This window comes from Berghia stephanieae, chromosome 1, assembly GCF_034508935.2.
Source record: "Berghia stephanieae isolate SIO BIC M18660-M18661 chromosome 1, UCSD_Bste_1.3, whole genome shotgun sequence".
NCBI lineage: Eukaryota > Metazoa > Mollusca > Gastropoda > Nudibranchia > Aeolidiidae > Berghia > Berghia stephanieae.
In genome coordinates this window covers 111,794,134-111,816,633 of record NC_088360.1, presented here as the reverse complement: position 1 = coordinate 111,816,633, position 22,500 = coordinate 111,794,134, and the positions used below count along the sequence as shown (strand labels likewise).

At 36.4% G+C, this 22,500-nt stretch overlaps 1 protein-coding gene across 1 annotated transcript in view; it reads left to right on the top strand.

Annotated features, from left to right (window-relative positions):
- The window catches only part of LOC144962735 (E3 ubiquitin-protein ligase TRIM9-like), a 269,597-nt gene that overhangs the window by 911 nt on the left and 246,186 nt on the right, over window positions 1-22,500 (top strand). Inside the window, exon 2 of the mRNA XM_078895941.1 lies at window positions 3,734-5,107. Within this exon, the coding sequence (XP_078752067.1) occupies window positions 4,310-5,107 (798 nt within the window). The 5' untranslated portion in view covers window positions 3,734-4,309. The remainder of the gene's footprint in view (window positions 1-3,733; window positions 5,108-22,500) is intronic.

The window sequence follows — 22,500 nt, the reverse complement described above, 5'->3', positions numbered from 1 at the left end:
AGTATAGATAGTATGAAGTTGACGCCACTCAGGTCTTTGTTATTGCTTCTTGTCATCCGCGTTTATGAGTAATACTCACTAAACTGTATTCACCAGATTATAAACGTTCAAGGTTACACATAGCTTTGTTTGTTGGTCCGTTATACTTCCGGATGGTAATGTTGTGAGCTTCTTAGCCAAGCGCATACTATCGATATGAAGCTTGTTGAAACAGTGCTGCTAAGCGGCGTAAGGGGTGTGGATTTGTGTACTGAAAACATTGGATACCCTTCATTGATGAGCGCTAGATCCTGAATTCATAATGTGAATTCATAACTTGACTATAGGCGGAAAGGGGGGGGGGGGGGGGTATAACTTGTTGAAGGCATTTTCAAATTTAGTTTTTCTTTATGGGTACATGAAATAGACTTGACCAACATTCGATATTCATGTGTATTGCTATTGTTAGAATTACTGGTTAAGGTTAAGACATTGCACTATGATCTGGAAGGTTCCGGTTTCGAGTCCCACTTCAGGCAATTTCTTTTTTTTTCCTTGGGCAAGATTAACCCCAAATTTACTCACTTTGGCAAAGTTTGGTCAACATGGGTGGTTCCAGTTGACATCAGACATCTTGTTTGATGGATTATCTATATTCCTTCATGGAATGACGACGGTATCTTATGTTGCCGTGGCGGAAGGCATGGCCTTATAATTTAATAAATAAATAAATTAGAATTACGTTATTAACTAACCACTCACACACACACACACACACACATATTCACAAACATCATACTCTCAAACACGTTACGTAAAAAACGAATACTTTATCATAGTCATAGTGGTCAGCGAGTCAAGGCCAACTTGCTAATGTCTGCCTGACAATCTAGGTAAGGAGAGACGAGATGGGTGTCGAGGACCAATGCTCTTAAAGCACACATCAAATAGCTCCCGCTCTGTCAATAAAACAATCCGTCCATGTTTAAAAAGCTCGATCTCCACTTAATGTGTTCAAAGCGCGTCTCAAGCCAACAGTCAACAGCATTAATTTACACGTAGTACGAGACATGACGCCTTTCAGGTGTTAGTACAATTATTTATTTTTTACGACAAAACAACGAAGCTCTTAATTGCGAGATACTCATTTTGCGCTTGTGCGTGGTGAGAACATCTGAATAAAGAATCTTCTCCAAGGATTCAACTTTGCACAACTAGAGTCGAACCAGGGATTTATAGGTCCGAAGGCGCTGCCCCAAGTCCACAGGACCGCACATCAATGATATTTAATAACATTCCTCTTGATATATCGATCTCCTTAGGACCTGAATATCTCTGACCTTGAGCCATTCTTGATTTTTTATAATAATTTAAGGCCATGAAATAAAAGAAACAATGGAACATTGTCCCCCCCCCCCCCTTTTTTTTTCTTCTTTTCCTTTTTTGACAAAAAATCCTTATCAAGATTTCGGGTCTGTCGACTACAAGTCGTGTGTATTCAGCCTCACAATTTATCCCAGATTCAAAAGAATACAATTCACAATATGTCACTGAAGCGTAGATAAGAGTATCGCTAATTCCGAAATGGGGCATTAAGTTTCATTAACACAAACCATTTTAATTGCGCGTACAGACGGATCGACAATAGAGGAGATTTAAAGCTAAACGTTTTCGAAATTCCCTGTGCATAACGGCAGCCACAGATATACAATGAGATAGGATATAAATCTCATCATTTTACATCCATCAATAACTTTAAACTACTTTGTGAAAAATCTGTATTAAAAATTTAGATGATAATTGATTTGGTAAGCTGAGAATTTATGTTTTTATTTCTGAATAGTCCGCAGATCTCTTGATCTACCAAGCGGAATAAACGCCATGTGTTACGTAAGATGGGAATTCTAAAGCACGTTGCAGCCTTGAGTTGTTGGCTGGATTTGCTGTACTCTGGCAAAAAAAAAAAAAAAAAAAAAAAAAAAAAAAAAACAAAAAAAAAAAACAAACAAACCAACAGCCCAACACATTTTTATTTAATTTTATCCTAGAAACTTTTACTTCTAATTCATATCGATCTATTATAATTGTCAAAGTTTTAAACCTGAGACTTCAAAGAACATTTGAGACTTTGACAAGTTTAGACTAATGTTAATGAATCGATATTTGGAAAAAAAAAAGTTTACCAACCAAAATTTTAAAAAAAGTCTTTTGTCGGAGTTTGGCAGTAAAAGGGAGTTGAAGCCTTTTGTCTCACTCTTATCTTTACGCTTTTATTTTAAAATCTACAATCCATTCCTTTTGCGGTTTTGAGCCGTAAAAATGCAATAAATGTGCTCATGGTTAACACGTTGCATGGGAGCTTAAAGATACAAAAGATAGTAGTATCGTTGGATACAGACAGGCATACTGCGTTCTCTAAGTGCAAACCGAGACATTGTTAGTTTGCAAAGGGAGGAAGTACGGTGGGGTGGTGAAGAAAAAATCAGCTGATAACAAGATCTTGTCTCAGAATCGAACCTGTGAAAAGAGACAGTTTTGCTAACAAGCAAATCTCACACTGGAATCGACCCTGACGCGTCCAACGTCTGCAACACATTACTGTGAACTGGTAATGTCATAAGGATTTGTCCTATATAAATGAGAGTAATAAGAGAAAAAATAATGTGGCACATGCAATTTCTATTAATACGTATTAGCCTTTATTTATTTTCACTTGTGATGGGATTAAAGGCGGCGAGGTCGATTTAGATTAAGCGTCAAGTTGTCACTCAATGAATCGGTAAGCGTTTGAAAGAACGAAAAGTTTGACAATTAAATCCAATTGAACGTTGAAGTTAAAATGATGAACCGTTGAATTATCACACTTTCTCGTTTTAGAGAGGGTTAACTTCGATACAAAATATAGTTTCTCTTTAAAAGAAAAGAAAACGAAAAACATAAAAAAAAACCAACAAAATAAATAAAAAACAAACAAAACATATAAAAGGAAAAAAATCCTTTAAAAAAACAAAACAAAGGAAAAGACAAATTAAAAAAAAAAACGCCCCCCCCCCTATAAAATAAAACAAAACAAAAATATAAACAAAAAACAAACAAACAAAAACCAAAAACCAAACCGAAGCAAAAATAGACAAATAAACGAGCAACAAGCTAAACCACATATCGAGTTATACTTTCTATCATATGATAAATAGAATGAATCATATCACGATTACTCATCGGTATCCGGCATTCTGGCTTTTCTTATCATAATTTATTATTAAAGTATATTATATATAGCTAGCTAGATCTGCTTTTTATTGTTCTAATTTAGGTATAGTCAACAGTTAACCCCCCCCCCCCCACCCCCACCCCCATCCCTGGCGGCGTGACTGAATGCATAACATTGGAATCTTAATTTTTCTCTCATTATTTATCTGAAAATGCAGAACTATTATCACCAATATTTCTTAAATTAAATTCTTATATTTCCATGTTATCACCGAGAGAGCAGTAAGAGCGATGCACTGAATCCAGAGTCTCTTTGATGGTGCCGTACTGCTATAATAATAATATAATATTAGATAACAAAATTATGGCCTTTCCGGTAAGAGTAAAATTGAACTCGGTTTGTAAAGAGTTAATATTATTATATTGAAATTTAACGGCCGCTTTGTCGTTTTTGACTAGCTGTGTAGATTTGTTCCAACTGTGACAATTTATGATAATGAATTAATAAATCATCCTTATCCATCCTTCTTGTCACAATCAATAGGTTCTGTAACAGCTGATGTTGATTCTTTCATGGATTTACGATCTGTGCCAAACACCTTGTGTACGGATTATTAATGAATAGAATTACTCAAACCGTTATTAACTCTGATAATTTTCCTCGTTATAATATATTTATATCGTGGGGTTTATCATCAACTCTCCCAACTCTGTAACTTTGGATTATCTTATTTCCTGTGACTAGGCTCTGTGTCCCACATTATATTTAAACGTACTTAAAGTGAATAATTGGAGTTTTGATTCATCTTTTCGTGTTTTAAAAAGAAATGTTTTAAAAGGAGACAACACGATACAAATTACAAATCGGCATGTGAGATTTTCGAGGTACGGACTGTGCTTAGTTCAGTAGATATTCATTTTTTTCATTGTTGTCTTGGATTAAACATTGGATCATTTACCAACATTCTAAACTCTATGGATATATCATGTTTCGTCATTTTGGATTGTAATGATATTTCCACTTGCCAATCTGGATTATAATATTCCTATCGTCCATGACAGTTTAATCTAAAGCTGAAACTGTAAACTTCAAAAAATAATATTTCACAACGCGAATACAATGGAAGACGAACTGCGTTGTCCGGTCTGCCGGCGTTTCTTTACAAAGCCTGTCCTCATGCCCTGCTCCCATTCTCTCTGTGTGGCATGCGCTCTAAGCTGCCAAGAACCCGCACAAAATCTATTGCCACAATCAATGTCATCAGCCTCTTCTGACGCTGACAGCGGAACTGTCATCAGCGACCACACGTCCTTGATGGATTTCCCTGATATTGACAAACTTAGCATCGTCAGCGAGACAGACAGTGGCGTTGTGTGCAATAGTCGCCCAACCAGCTACATCGGCACATCTAGCGTTGCTAACATTTTCCTACAAAGCTTGCAAAGCTGTAGCTATGGAATTAAATGCAGTGTTTGCGAACGGCTGGTTTTCTTGGATGACAATGGCGCATTATCTCTCCCAACAAATCGAGTTCTGGAGGCAATAGTCCAAAAATACCAGAACCAAAGCAAGAAAGTTGACATCAAATGTGAAAGATGTCTCATTGACCATAGGACAGCCACCACAATGTGTGAACAGTGCGAGGTCTTCTTCTGCGACATTTGCCGAGACCAGTGTCATCCGGCAGCCGAACCGATGTATGCTAAGCACAATTTGGTGGATCCTACTCAAGGAGACATTATTCTCAAGTACAAGAGGAGGAATAGCAAAGAACACAAATGCACGGAGCATCAATCAGAAACACTGTGCATGTATTGTCTGTCGTGCAAGCTTCCCGTATGCAATACTTGCTCGAAGGACGGCAGGCATATGACACATGAGGTACAACCTCTGCCAACCCTCTGCAAATCTCAGAAGGTAAGCTTATCAACCCTAATAACAAAATCAGTTATCTGCCTTTAAAACGTCTGTTACGTGGTGTATAGTAGCCCGCCCGACTTACTTTGACTTCGACGAAGTCCCTAAATTTAAATCCATTTGTCAGCTTTCTGGCTGAAACCCTTGGGAAAGCCTTTTTGCATCTATTTTCTCATTTAAAGCGCTTAGTGACTAGCGCTATATAAGTGCGATTGACCTTCAAAGCAGGAAGGCAGTATTTATTTTCATTGGATCCACTTGACATCAAATTATTGGCTTAGGTAGACCTTGGAATGCAAATTTGTTGTTATAATGAGATAAACGAAGTCAGCAGATTCTGAAATACATGGCATTTGATAGGGAGAATTATGTCGTGTAGCGTAAGCAATCATGTTCGAAAAAAAAAGACATAGAAAAAGCAAAATGGTTTGATGACATTGGTGATCAATACTGCCTTTCATTAAGTCTTTAAGTGATCAATTTACTTTATGTCTATTTCCTGCCATCAAGTGTAATTGCTTTAATAATTCCGTGTACTTGTTGAGCACGTGTAATATGTACACTCTTTGTACTCATCTTGCAATCATTCATTGGATATACACATTTCTTTTTCTTCTTCTTCTTCTTCTTCTTACTTCTCTCTCTCTTCTCATCGTCCTTTTCCCATCCTCCTCCTCTCTCTCTCTCTCTCTCTCTCTCTCTCTCTCTCTCTCTCTCTCTCCATCTCTCCCACTTTTTTTCTCCATTCTCTCTCTCTAGCTGTTTTGTTGTTGTTGTTGTTGTTTTTAACCGATAATGCTCTTCCCATATCTGTATGTCTGTCTGTCTGTCTGCGTGCCCCCCCCCCCCCCTCTCTCTCTCTCTCTTACTATCTATCCCTTTGTAATTCAACATTCATAAGCATCTCCCCAACGACTCGTGTCATTCTACCACTTACCACCACGATAAACACGCCTTCCAGTCAACGTTACGACGACCCAACAACTTGTCTATCTATTCCGACTGAAATCGATACACTATATTTGGGTGGAGTTATGGCACAATAAATATGGTGCACAATATAATTATTATTCTTTCTCCTTTGGTTTCAATATTGTGTGTCTTCTCCTTTATTGCTTGCATCAGACATGGTCATTATTATCGCCGCTATAATATATTATATATAGCCTGCCTGTGAAACACTATATCAGTTACGTAAAGCTATGTTATGACTGGAAATCGAAAACCATCAACCAATAAATTCCGTCCATTGAGATAACGCATTGTATTTCACACTCAAGATATTGTCCCTTTGTAATGGAGGGTGAAAAGATCTTATGGGCCTTTCGATTTATTCCATAACGTCAGCAGAGTTCACGTGGCTGTCTATTGTCAAGGATTCAACAAGACATTCAACAAAGAAAACATTCAATAGATAATTGTGCGATAAAGTGCTTGAAAAGTTGATTATAGAGAAAAAAAAAATAAAATATATATGTGTGTGTGTGTGTGTGTGTGTGTGTGTGTATGTGTACGTATGTATTAAAGAAAACAACAACAAACTAGGGCATTTAATTAGAGCATTTATATAGGGCAATATCCACTAAACGTGCTCAAAGCGCTTTACAAGAGGTCCCTAGCCAACAGCAACGTTTAATATGTAGGTCAAGACACGATGCTTGTTCGGCGATAATACACTTTTTGCGGACAGAGACAACCGTTATTAACGGCCAGGTAGTCATTTTACACCTGAGTAGGGTGACAGAATGTGAGTAAAGAGCCTTTTCCAAGGCCTCAACTATGCGCCGAGCGAGGCTCGAACCCAGGACCTTCCGATCGGAAAGCGAGTGTCATACCACTAGACCACATAGCCGCACATACAGAAAACAATAAAACAAACAAACAAACGAAAGAAAAAAACCCTCCAAAAGATCCAAACAACAAAACAGAAACCAACAGGACATTTGTCGTGTCTAGAAGTGATCTCAATAATAGGCATCTGTATTATTATAGGATATGTATAGTACTTTCTAATTCGTCTTGCTTTTACTGTTATTACACTAATAACATAGATACCCCCCCCCCTCCTCCTTTATATTAATTTATTAATAGTTAAACACGATTCGTCTTTATCAGACAGATATTATATCAACGGCTTGGGTAACCATGAAATTCTCTCTCTCAGCATATTATCCCTCTATCTCCTTGCATGACATGAACAAAATAATTGTACTCTCCAGATTAGAAAATGACATCATGCTTGACGTCACTTCCCATATCTTCTTCCTTCAGCCCATTTTTGTCCTAGAAACAGGTCGACGCGCTATAACCCCACACGTTGCACCGTTGAACAACCTCCGGGGGCTATTTTATTTTGCTTTTCAGAAACACCCAACAGTTCGTTTACAACGGACGGTTTTGTTAAGAATACATAATATCAACAAAACTGGTTAAAATCAGTGAATGGCTGATCCTGTCTCAGGCAACAATGCATCAGGACAATGGGTGAATAGCTTGACAATCAAACTACGTCAGCTTCTAGCGACGCGACCACCCCCGAATTTAGCAGGATCTTTCAGGACCCCTTAGGCATCGTTTTACAAGCAGGGTTATTGAAATCTGGGCGATCATTTCAGCGTTTAATTTGTCTGAGATCATACCTCGTTGCGACGTCATTACGTCTTCTTCCACACCTTGACAAAACAGCTTTTTTCCCCATTTTGGCCAGAAAACTTAGATTTCAAATTTAGATCGATTAAAAGTACACAGATACTCTCAAAATGTGAAACATTCTCAAACCAAAGCCCCGCGTTTGATTTTTTTTTCAGTGTCAGGTTATTTTAATTGAAGTAAAAATGATCTTATCAAAATAATTTAAAAAATACTGTAGTAATTTGTCATAATACGGGTGTTAGTAATTGTAATTTTACGACTTTTTCTACTAGATACCCGCCAATAAAAGATGACAATTTGTGAAGGTTTCTGTAAAAATCACTTTTCGCAAACAGCAGTGATGGATAACACAATAAGACATGCTTCGTCATATTGTCATTAGTGGTGTCTCGACCACCCATTATCATGTTTTTCATTGTCACTGCCGGCTTGATTGGCGTGGGTCAATTTATGACCGGATGGTGTTAATTATAACTTATCGCTTGCAATAAAAGGAAAAGCGAAAACAACAAAAAAAGTGGGAAGAAAAATCCCTGCGTGTCCATGGTATACATACATATAGAAATTGTTGAAGATCAAAAGTCTCTGAGCGTTGGTATTTTTCGACTTTATATTTCCGATTTTCTTTATCTTGAAATTTACAATCGTTGCACCCCTGTAGCTGTTACTTAATTTTTTTGTATGAAGTCCCTGGCATTACTTAAGAATAAATAGACGAGTCGTATATTTACCATACACGGTCATAACTAAAAACAAATAATAAAAAAACCCCAAAAATAACAACAACAAAAAAACCCCCAAACAAAACAAACAAACAAACAAACAAACAAACAGAAAACGAAACAAAAAAAAAAAATAAAACAAAAAAAAAAAAAAAAAAAAAAAAATCCCAAAACGAAGTGTATAGTAAAAAACCAATGACCAAAAATAAAATTTAAAAAAATGGCTTAGAGTAGAATGAAAACTGCTTTTTGTATTATAGAAGAAATGGGTTTCTCATTTTGTCACGTCCCGCCACTCTGCGCTACAATAACGAGGTTAGTAACAGACATTAGGTTTTGTTGTATTTTTTTGTTTTATTTTTTTTCTTATTCAAACTCGACTGCAATAACAATGAAAATTTGAAACCGCTTACTGAATTCGACAAGTGTACCCAAATCCGTTGATCACCTCTTGACCGAGTTCGAAACTCCCTTACTACAATAATAGAATGGGGTCTACTGACCCACTCGTAGTCTACTATAAATAGAGCTTTATCCTTAATCCCACATGAATAGCAGTTCTGGCAGGTCTTTTCCCGCACCAGCCCTTATCGATAATTCATTTACAGTACTATAGCACAGTTACTATTCACCCCTCCCCTAATCCGGTCATGCATGAATGATAACAAGCAATAAAAACCCCCTTTTTGTTTAGATTTTCCATTTTCATTGAAAAAAAAAAGATATTGCACTGAATTCTAGAATGAAAAATTGGAATATTGTGAATTAAATTGACGACGCAAAACGAAAGAAGGGGCAATAAATTACAATAATCTTCAGTGCGTATTGAATTAATTAGATAAAGTAAGAATTGATCAGGTTGACTCGTCATTGAAATCGATAGATCTCTTTTCTTTCTTTTGTAAAAATAAGTTGTTTTGTCTCTGTCAGACTTGCCAACCAACATCGACCATTTGAAAAGATTAATCATATATTCACCAATATTTATGCCAATTTTCTCATCCCCCCCCCCCCCCCAATCATATTTTCATCTCGTGCAACCATCCGAAATTTCAAATTGAACATTCGCTGAATTTATGGAGACTTATCAAGCTAGTTGAGGATAGGAAAATCTTGCAATTCCTATATCAATTATCTGTCTGGCTATTCAGATTCTCATCCAGGTGAAGACATTATTTATAACCTTCACCTCTTCTACTTTTATCCCCCCCCCCCTTTTTTTTTGTTACAAACTCTGACTTTCTGTATTTAGCATATTTTGGACCTCAAAGCGTATTAAAATATGAGAAATCATACTGGTTTTCAAGCCTGCTTTGTAAGCAGCTGGAGTTCGAATCCCAACCGTTGCTATAATCTGACACCAGTAAAGTGTAGACACCCCATACTACTTACTTCATTGTTGAAAGTGTACAACACAAGGGTTATAGGCCCTGGAGGAGGTCTCAAATTTGACGCCAAAGGTGTCATGTCCGCGTCACAACTAATTAGATTTGAACAGCGAATGGTTGAGAAGTTTCTTGTCCAATTTGCAGGGCAATGTTTTGCACTTGTACCATTCTCCTTACTCATAGCAATAGAGGGCATTCTCCTTACTCTTTAAGAGCTGAATTGCCATTTTAAGTAAAAGTTGAGAGAGGGTCTGCAACTCATGCCATTGCCACTTGTATGATTTTGAGTATCTTTATTTACGTCATAAAGATTACACAAAATTCTGTAATGTGTCTTCGTATGTTGGGTTTTTTGGTTACATACTAGCCTAACCAATTATAATAAAGTTGAATGAAGTAAATCAGAGATTTAGATAACCCCCTTTGGAGTATATTAATCAAAATTACTTTAACTTTGGAATCAAGGCATAAAGAACGATTAGTGAAAGCAGTAAAACCATCTTTCTTTTCTATATTTCTTTGTTTTCTTTATTTCTCACTTTCTCTTTCTTGTGTGCCGTTTTTATCCATCTTTTAAAAAAAATCAGAGAGAACAGTTTGTAATAATTACAATGAATACTAAACCGACGGAAGCCAAGGACCATAAACTTGAATACAATAGCTTCAAAATAGAACAAAATACTTACCTCGTACTGTTTCAGCCCACCCTTTTCTGAAGTTGCTATATATTTTGTTCAATGATATGTAATTCTCTTCTTGCCCTCACGTTTACTGCTCTAAATACTAAATACACTTATTTCTTGCTGAAATTTAAAATCATAATCTAAACAGTCTTCTTACTTAAAGTGTATTTTTAAAAACCTCATTTCATCTTCCTTTCGTAGCCATGACAATCAACTTCAAATGTATATCACACACCCAACCCACCGATAATATAATTTAATGGAAAAGTCTAGTCATTGCATCACTGTTATTGCCCTGTCCATATAAGTGGCCGTAATAATATATTATACCCTTACCGTTTGCCCCTTGTTCTTCCTATAAAGTTTGCTGTATCACTTATCGTCTGGGTTGGCAACCACACCTCTACAAGGATCGATTTATCGTGTTGTTCCAAGAGTCTGGCGCCAGCCCGAGCTGCTTGGCAATCATACATTTCATTTTGAAACTAGATATAGTATATATAACCACCGTCGTATCCATTACAAAGTACACCTACACTAGTCTTACTTGTATGAAAACGGTAATAAAAACTCCGATAAATGTTTCGACATCACGTTTTATTCATCGAGCCAAATCATAGCGTTTTCTGCATCACCTGTTTCCATCCATCTACTCACCACTTTCTTTTTAACAAATCCATCTTAAATCTTCCTTAGCTAATTTGTCGCGCTGTTGGTCAAAATTTTACAAAGATGGTTCGATTCTACAACGTGTAATTTCTAAAAGAAAAAAAAAACAAAATCAATGTCACTGATGCTTTCTAGTGTTCTTGTTAGTACTGATGCTACTGCCACCGCCGTTTACAGTTTCTGTTGTCTGTTTTATTGTTATTTCTACCTGATAATACCAATACTTCATCACCCAGTGTAGTGTATAGACACATTCCAAAATTTAACATCTACAACCAAAAAACAAACAAACAAACAAATAACAAACAAAACACAAAACAACCTAAAACTCATGTTAGAGGCATATAATAATAATAATAATAATAATAATAATAATAATAATAATAATAATAATAATAATAATAATAATGAGGAGTTCTTTAGTACCTTTTGTCGCATCTTCAATGCGCTTGCTAGCAAAGTGGACAGAATACAATAAGATTGCGAAACCAAATCAACCAATATCAAAACAGTAGTAGCACGGACAGACAAGCATTATAAAAAATATATTGGATTGATATATGCGTCACATTAAGGTATTTAAAACATTCAATCAATAGTTTATTTTGGGAAAAGATGTATTTTCGATTAAAAAAAAAAAGTTGCTATTGAGCTCGAACATCTTTCATACAGACTGAGCGAGATGGGTTGTGTTTTATGCGTGATCGCAATATATATTGTGTTCTTTTTTAAGTGGGTGGCAAACTTTCGTCTCCGATTCCCCGCAAAATGGCATTCTTCATGTATTATTCGTCTTGTCTTTCCAACTGACATCCCTATGAGCTCTTACGACATGGTAGTTGATACAAGTCAAAGATATTTCTACACGTATTTTTCTTGTATACCACCCAGGAACCGTTACCAGCGGGCGATCTCCCGATTTTCGTCCCATGCCACACACGAAATTGGCTTTCTCAAAAAAACGAGTTGTTTTTGTCGACTTGGCCTTAAAAGAAAATACTGCGTATATGTTCGTGATGAAAGTGACTATGAACAGTAATGCTGGAAATGCCATTTTGATGTGATCCGTGTCTTCTTCGAGTGCCCGGGCATTGTATCGTTGCAGAGTTCCGTGCGTGCACACACGCCGCGTGCATGTTTCTTCTTCCACTTTCTCAAGTGGTTCTGGCTCTCTGCTAGCGATCATGTTACAATATATACACGTATCTATAACTTTCGTAGTATGTTGGGATAAGTTAAAGCAGGCAAGATATCAGCTGGTAAAGCGAAGCTCATTATAATACATAGTCATTGTATAGTATTCGGATACGTGCATTGTTCTGAAATTATCGATGTATCGCGTGTCTCGCATACACCGGCAATATCATGCATGATGCATTGTAGTAGATGCATACATTCCCACTTAACCAGCTCTACACCTTCTTGAGCACTTCGCTGATAGACATCACTGCCAGGAAACGCCTGGCAAGATACATGCAATGACATAACAAGCACACTAGAATGGAATGAAAACAAAGACTGGTTATAATGAGAGTATCGTGCCTGATGGTGTCCAGATAAGCAGACCCCGAGGAGTATCGCTTACAAAGCTGTCAGCTATTTATTGATAATTTTGGGTACCAGTAGAGTTATTTAATTGTTAATTAAGTTGCTTGCGTTACGGAATAAAGATAAGAACTCCTTGGAGTCATAATTACAATGGTACCGGAGTTTATCATTGTTGCTGTGGCGTTTAACGGACATTAGCGTTGGTTGGCCAACTACCAACTACCCAAATCACTCACGAATGGACAAATTGATCAGTAAAAAAAATATTGATTAAACTCGATGGAGGCAGATAACTGTCCCTTTGTTTTTGTGTCGAGTGCTCTACCACTGAGCTCTCGGAACCCTCGTCATTTAATCGAGAGTTAGATAATATATTCTTCTTAGTGAATTAAATTAGGTCGTTCAACGTTGCTTGCCTACCTATCCTTTCTATTCCCACTTTGCAGAGGAAATAGTTTTCTCTTCTTATAATATTTCCATATGGGTACTACTCTCCCACGCGTTATTTAATTATATTCTAATTCTGATTTCATCTTACTCTCCGTGAAACTTCTTAGTAACAGACAGGCCTTTGCAACAAAATCAAATTGTAAGATTGATTATGATGATGTCTTTTTTATGGTTTGTTGAATTTAACTCTTCCCCACAAGCTCCAGAGAGCTTATCTTGGATGTATTTGAAACGTTGATAGTGTTAATTCCTCATCAATCCTTTGTATACTTGGTAACTAGGGCAACATCCCGCAGTGCCCGGATGACATTTAAAACAACCCATGTCATTAGCGTTTTCATTACCACCCCGACGCACAGCGGAGTCGCTGTTTTACCAAGTCAAAATATTATGGCTATATTGATATAATGGTTAAGTAGGTTAAGATAATCTGGCATTATACAAATGAATACATCACCAGCCATTATCCACGACTGAGAATGTCTTGAGCGCCAAGTCCGACGGTAACAATGAATCGCTTATTATGATGATATCGGAGGAATAGTAAAATGCTTTATTGTATGAGAGAAACGTTCACACTTCTTTTAATTTCTGTAAAGCCACGTACTTCACCTACTTAGATTTATGCATTTGTTCTGGGACCTTCTTACACCTTTGTACCCTTTTCAGTTGTCTCTACGGATGATTATCTTCTGAGGTTATTGTTTTGCTTACTAATTTATTACTCTTTAAAGTCCCCAGTACGTAATTTTGCTAAACATATTCCAAACTAAGGACAATAAGAAGTGCTCACAAAAATAAAAATAAAAACAAACAAAATACCCTCCGCAAAAAAACCCTAAAAAAAAAAAATAAATAAAAAAAAAAACATCAACAAAAAACACACACACAAAACAACAAAACGAATGAGATAAAGCAAACGATGAAGACAGATTGCATTGTTTAGAAACAAAACGATAAAGTGACAAGATGTTTTCTTTCTAGTATGAGCTGATGTAGTGGATAAAAGTCATTCTATCAGTCGGTATCTATTGCCCCATGCCGTGGGCCATCGGAATACTTACTACAAGAATCCTTCCACCAAAATCCATTTAACTAGGCCACTTACCCAGTCTAGAGATTCACTAAAGATTAATTCATATTTCACGCTAAACAGCAACAATAATTTTGTTATTGCTCGTTTTAAACACGGTGATCTGGGGATTAGTATTTGTTAGGTCATAACAAAAGATGTCCCGAGGCAACTAATTAGTTACAATGCCCCCTGCTTTGGCCCCCTCGACTTTATGTTCCAGTTTGTCTGGCTGTCTGGGCTGGGACATGACTGGTTAATTCCTTATCTTGTTCTCTCTCTCTCTCTCTCTCTCTCTCTCTCTCTCTCTCTCTCTCTCGTCCACCCCCTCCCCCACCTTTTGCATCACTAGCTTAAAACTTTGTGTTAGTTTACAATGCTATATTATATTTCTCAAGGTATGTATCAGTAGAATTAGCACCGTTTAAACCTCGCCTCCCATATCATATTCTATTCGCCATAAACAAAAATTTTCTATGATATATTTTTAAAAGGATACAATTCTAATACATAATTTGTTGTAAACATGTACTGGAAATTACATCTATAGACCTCGATACCGAGCAAACAAAAATGTAAGGCCCGCAACATACATGTAAAACGATTCTGGTTGGAGAGGACTTCGGGGAATTTGGAATTCGAGCATATATCAGGGATTCGATACGTACATATTTGTCCTAATTTATCGATCTGTGAGGTAACACAACTGCTACCGTCGCCACTCCCCAACTCCCTCCCCCATCGCTACCCAACATATAAACCTTTGATTCGGTTTGGGTGTATGTACCTGGAATAACCATTAAGTGATTATTATGAGGGTACTTATTAGTCGCATTCTACTCACATATCATTCAGTGCGTGGAAAGAAGATATTGGCAAACGTTCATCCTCTCATTTTTGCCGTAATGTAAAGGGTAACCTCTTATGCATTGTTCGGATATGCATATGAAGTAACAATATTATACATATTGAGAGAGGTCACGAGGTCAAATCTTCAGTGAGTATGTTATCTGTAAAGCGTGCGCAGAGCAATCTGTTGTGGCTCACAGAAGTAATAACAATTTTAGAATAAGGTAATATGTTATGAAAATAATAGCTGAGTAACAAATGACAACAAAATGTCATGATCAAGTCAAATACAGCCTGTCAGGAGTTGGGATGTTCACTTCTGCATGAAGTTTTAAATGAATATGCACGATTTTGCAAGTGCCCAAACAATTGCCATTCAAATGGTTTCAGCCGTTTGCCCCCCCCCCCCCGCCCCACACACACACACTCATTTGAAGAGTTTAAACTCACATAATTTTTGGCGATCCATTTTTAATTATGTCCAAATTGTGGTATGAAAAAGAAAAGGAAATAATATGAGACCCATGTCTTAACAAAAAGAGAGAATATTGACTAATGTCTTGGATCAATGCACACCACATTTTGGTAAGATGACCAGTTTGTTTCTACTCACATTTACCCCAACATCTAATGAGACCTAGTTACTTTTGAGTGCTGTGTAATCGGATTTGGGTTACAGGAGTCCCAGTTTCGTCTTTCTGTTAAGAAACAAGTGCGCTAGTCATAATTTTATACATTCCAACATTTAAAAAAAAAGAAGTGATATTTAAAAATGTTGAACAACTTTTTTGATTTGCAAAACTAAAACGCATTTAAAAACGCATTTAGATATAACTTAGATGCGACTGAATCATTTTGTTTCCACCCTAAAATAAATTTGGTTTTTGAAAAAATAAAATAAAATCCCGATAGCAAAGTTAGATTAAATTTTATCGAAATACTCGATGTTTGTTTAGGTGGAATATGGTTTAAAATTCAACACGGCCCAGGGAAGCAGGGAAGGATGCGATAATTGAATAGAATCGAATCGATAGGTAAATGGGAGACTAGAGTGGTCGTTAATGGTTTTTACAGAGATGCCAATCTCTTCCATTTTGACACTCCTGACGAATCTTGATTCATGTCGGGACGCTAGTTTATTTTTTGCCACCCACAATCAAATAAGTCGTTCGAAATTTATATTGATGCTTGTAGGTAGTTTGCGCTTGTGATGAGATTTTGCTCTTTATTATTTTTTTTATTTGATTAACCATAGCAAGTATTGGTGGGAGGGGATAATATGTAGCCCTTTTGAGGATGCTAAGAGGGAGAGAAAAGGTTATGGATCATTTGTATCTGCTGGACTCCTTCCACCAAAAAGTATGTCGTTTTTTTTTTATCTCATTTGAATTTCAGTACGAGTTATAAGACTGTATTTCGCTGGTTTTGTTGCTTTATTTTCAAGCTATTTGACAACAATCGGGATTCGTGTCTTTAACTAATAAAGTTGGCATTTCTGGGCTGTAAAAGATACTGTCACGCCCAATTACGATGGGTTTCTCTTGATAATTATATCTATGGAAACTAAATATACGGTTTAAATCTGAGTATAGCCTTATCTGCTTAGTCTTGTTCTGCGAGTATTGATTTTATGATTTTGTATAATATATTTAAGTATGAGTTAAAGACCGTATTAATCAGTAGTCGTCAGAAATGAGTTTTCCATTTACATTTTTACCTCTAATTTCCTATTTGTTTTTTAGTTTTCTTCTTAGGGGAAATAATGTGGTATTTATTTATGAAGAGAATAAATAGATTCATTGACCAATTTGCGCAATGATTCAAGACGCTCAACAAGTTTCCTTGAATACTTCAATAACTTGTTTTAACCTCTTAGTAAAGGACAGCAATTGCTCAAATTAAATCGGTCAATTAGTTTATACAATGAAGAAGAAGGAAGTACTTGTACTTGTACTAGTACCATTGAATCGACTGAGAAAAACATTTTTTTTTTGTTCCTCCAGAGAGAGAGAGAGAGAGAGAGAGAGAGAGAGAGTCAGAGAGAGAGAGTAGAGTAGAGAGAGAGAGAGAGAGAGAGAGAGAGAGAGAGAGAGAGAGAGAGACCACGCCCTGTATAAAGTTCTATAGCGTTATTTTAAAAGGCACGCCGTTTTGGAGATGCGTTCCCAAAATTATATAAAATATTTTTTTGTAATGAAGAAGAAAAACTGCAATTGGTTGACGAATAAAGCATACATATTATATCCTTATGATCTTAAACTTATCACGTGATAAAAAGAATTACAATTATTTGACATTTTAATCAATAATAAATGCTGCGGCAGAATGACTAAAGGGGCTATTTTAAATGGATAGGTAACTTGTCATAGTTGAGCTCTATAACCAGAAAATACTTTTTAAAAGGGCATGCACCATGTTTGAGTATGAAAGGGATGCATTGTTACAATGCCAGACAACTCAGAGAGAACAATACAAGATAAAATCACTCACATCCAAAACAAAATAGTCAATCTGATGTTTGACTTGTTTCCCCCCCCCCCCCCCCCCCGCACCCACCCATCTGCTTTGTCTGACAGTGTATCGATAATATCTTTTTAGATTTCTGTATTTTACCAGTGACTGTTACAGTGCCTGTACCCATGTGTTTTCACTGTAACATTCTGTTTCTCAATCAAATTATTGAACCATGATTTGTTGCAACCAGAAAAATATCTTCATCGCCCGCCCATGGCATTTACCTTAACCAACGAAGAATAGTTGAAATAGATTGCATAAAACACTGTCATCCAACGATGATTGAAACACATTACATGTATACAAGATTATTTTTATGTGATAAACACAAGACTTCACCACGACACTAAGATCAATGAATGATAGAAATGCTCGGTGTAGAGGAAACTCGACATACAGATTCCATAAAACCGTATTAAACAGTACAATAACTAAATAACAGTAGCGGTTTGCCCTTGGGATAAAGTAATGCAAAGCAGATTCAATTTAGCCGCGATAACTAAATAAAGCCATCTCCAATTTTGGAGACAAAATAAATAAATGGCGCGTTTTCTATAAAGCTGCAGATTTGAGATAAAGGCGAATTGAAATTTTTAATCAAGATTTTGAATTGTGGGTTTGAGCCTTTGTCGGCCAGGCATCATAGACGTATCATTATGATTTTGAAAGAAATTTTGGGGCGGTTCTTTCCCAATCACACACAGATCATTTCAATATTATGGAAAAAAATACATATTTTTGAGGTCGTTAATGTGGTATCGTGAACTATTCATGACTGAACAATGATTCAATGAACCATTTTGTTTCTAACTGTATGTAGTAAGTAGTGTAATGAATGAACAAACCCTTACACTACACCAAGATAACTGAACCGATTGATGAGTGGCAGTAATAGACAATGTACAATAGCTAGATGAGAACCAGATCTACCGAAATAATAATAAATAATAATAGACGTACAATTTTATCGTCTATAGACCAAGTACAACCTATTCATTCAACAACAAAGTCATTAATTTGACTTTAATGCAAATCTGGTACCAAGTCAAGTTTTAAATTATTTGACAATATGACAACGTTTGAGATAGAAAGAAAGAAAGATATATTAATAGACAGATATATATATATATATATATATATATATATATATATATATAAAGAGAGAGAGAGAGAGAGAGAGAGAGAGAGAGAGAGAGAGAGAGAGAGAGAGAGAGAGAGAGAGAATAATCGGTGAGTAGAAAAATAGATGTCACCTTTATTACCAATAGAATGCATTGATTTACTATCATAACCTTATAAAACTATAACCGATGCGATTTAGTGATTAGAATAGAATTGAGGAACGAAACATTTTTGCAATTTTTATACGTGTCTAGTTAATTATTCATGAAGTACCGCTTTGAGAACCGCGTGTCACTCTTTTGTCAATGGAAATAAAAGGACTTAGTTTTACTATTAATGATATGCGTTTGGATTAAAATGCTCACAGCATCCACCAGCCGGATATAAAGTGACAACACACAAAAAAATGTGTAACTTGGCGCGTTCATAGTCTGATTGATAACATTTAGTGAGATCTAATCAACAAAATGGCTATCTACAAATAGTAACAAAGAGCTGAGTGTCGTCAATTTTGATCCTTCTGCATCAATATAGCATCACCAATGATGACCTTGTTCCTTGCAAGTGAAATGAATGTCATGTGACGTGAGTACGTAATGATGATACAGTATGTCAAATTTTGATTTGGTTCTGGAAATGTAGCGCTGCCAGAGAACGTCCTCTGTCGATTTGTAACTGTCATTCAAATGTCACAACTTTGTTATTGTGTTATTGTCTGTCATTCATTGCTCTCAAAATGTAACTGGGTTTTGTTTTTCTACTAACCTAGAAATTAACGAATGTCAGTTAGAACAATGCCTTTTACACCAACCATTCATATCAACCTCGCATTCAGTTCTGTAGGTGTTATAATTGTTTTTACAACAGAATTGCCTGATCGATTTTGCAAAAACGCCAAACAAGCCAGAGGAAAGTTCCATTGCTGTAAAAAATAATTTAGAAAAAGCCAAATTTACCTTTATATTAGATTTGTTAGCCAACAGATGCACAGCGATGCATTTATTGTGAATAAATGCTTATGCTTTATTATTAAAACACACTGCATCTTCTCTTGTTTGTCTACCATAAAATTAATCTATATTTTTAGTGGGTTTTGTTGTTGTTGTTGTTGTGTATTGAACATTATTATGAGGAGTACTAAATGTTGCCAAATTGATTTTTTAACGGAAATGACTTTTTTTTTGTTTTGGATTTTGGAAATAAAATGCTTATCTGACAACTCCGTTTTCCAACAGTAGGAGTTCGATAACTCGCGAAGTATTTGCAGAGAGCTTTTATTAGTAAATATAAGCTCTCTAGTATTTGGTCTACGCGTTCAATATTTTTGAATTCATTGAGCATCGTCATATCTATTTGTCTCTCAATTATTCATTATTTGACTATTCCCTACGATTGAAATCATTTGGTATGTTGAAAGAGACTGTCATTAACTATTAATGTAAATGCAAATAAAATAGACAAGCACAAGGCTCTTCTAAAGGGGTTCAAATGGTAAATGTGTCTGTATTTTTCCCATTCATCAAATCGGATCATCTCTGGATTGAAGGCATTATAGAAGAATTACTTTTACTGCTTAATTTACTATCTTGTCCCATCAAAATTTTAAAAGCATCATAGCAGTATGGTGCAATTGTATGTTCTCTGCTTTGTACCTAAATTGTACTATGTTTGACTCCCCAGATACAATGCGTGAGTGAGTCACATCGTCGTAGCTCACTTTGCGGCGCTGCACTGCGGCTGACGCCTGGGTTATTCCAATTCCAGTCTTTCATTGGAATATACCCTAAACACATATTTCCCCTTGGGGATGAATGAAGGGAATTTCATCTATCTATTTACCTTTCTATTATAACCCCCCCCCCCCACACGCACACACATAAATGACATCCTTATCATCGCTACTAAAGAAGTAAGCTGTATTTCCTACTATCTCAGTTTTTAAAATAAATACTGCCCCCATATTATCTAAAGTAACACTAGAAAAGACGTAATCGCGAATTCCTGTTCTCACCCCGTGTGCCACAGAAATCCCTATCCATTATTGTTATGTTGTTTTGTCCTGTTTTCCTGTTTTTAAAGGGATCGTCTTGCCTTCCACCTCGTTAACCCTTCAAAGCCCACCCTTAATTGAATTCGTACGATGCCTTTAAAACATCTCGCAAGAATGTAAGATAGAAAGAAATATGCAAAGGATACCTAGTCAGTGTCTACATCTCACGTCTTTTACTTGTTATACATCTTTCCTGTTCTTTCTCCTTTCTATTATTAACCCTTTACAGGCCAGACTGAATTTCTTTCTAACCAATTTCGAACCCCTCTCCCCCACCCGAAAAAAACAACACAACAACAACAACACAAAAAAACTACAGCAAGAACGAAAAACAAAAACAAAAACCAAAAAAAGAAAACAAAAAAACAAAACACTATCTGGTTAATTTATATTTTATTTTGGCCAGAAAATATCGACGAATCAATTTTACTATCAATTTACATAACAATTCTCAAACCTGAGACCTCTTTAATGTTGTTTTTTTTTTTGCAAGTTGAGGGTCTTATTACTTCATTGACATTTGAATTAAACAATTCTGACTAAGATGATAATAACATAAAAAAGCATTTTTTTTCAATGTTCGTTAGAATAGATCAGACCGTTTCTACAGGTTGTATTTATTGTACCCCAGGGTAGTAATATTCTCTTAGAGCCATTAGAAGGCCAATGGCGCTGAAGATAAACGATGCTTGTTAACCTGTATATAGGATACAAATAATATGTCGCAAAGTACTTTCCATCAGTTCTAACAGATTCAGTAATGCTGGTTTGTAGGGGAGGGGGCAAGGGTCAGAAAATTATCGGCGGCACCCAGGAATAATCTCAGTCCCTTTTGTTGTGAAGCGAATGCTCTACCGGCTGAGCTATCAGGACATCCTGTTACGAAAAGTTAAAATAGATGGTTCATCATGATGCCAGGTTGGAGTAGATTCGTCACCCGCCTGTATAGGGTTAAAGGCTCTGCTTCCTCAGCTTAAGACAAGCCTTTTCGTTGTAACTTTTAAACTGACACTTAAAGAGTCGTTCTTTTCTCTGTATTCATTTCAAAGTTTGTCTATGTTATGAATGAGCTGATAAAATGTCAGGTGTAATTCTGTATCTGCCTTATGCAATCTGATAAGGTCGCTAAATTGTAAAGATTTCACCCCTTTTAAAATACATTTCAATCCACTCCCGTTTCAGGTTCTTGTAGTTTTAAAGTTATTTCCGTCTCTCTTTCCCATCCCCTCCTCCTCCTCCTCCTCTTCCTCCTCCTCCTCCTCGCCTTTCTCTTCCTCTTCCTCCTCCACCACCACTTCCTCCTCCTCTTCCTGCTTCTTCTTCTCCTCCTCCTCCTCCTCCTCCTCTTTTTCTTCTTCTTCTTCTTCTTCTTCTTCTTCTTCTTCTTCTTCTTCTTCTTCTTCTTCTTCTTCCTCCTCCTCCTCCTCCTCCTCCTCCTCCTCCTCTTGTCTTCTCTTCTTTCTTCCTCCTCTTTCCCCTCCGCATTCTCATGTAATGTAATTATCAACATTAAAACATTTCCAGTTCTCTAAGCATATTCCAAAAACTTCGAAAATCAAACAAACAAAAACACATTTAAAAAACAACAACTCGTCCTTCAAATATTGGTCGATTAAAATGGCCAGAATAATACAAATTATGTGTAGACAGAATTACTCTTTATCATGTGTTCAA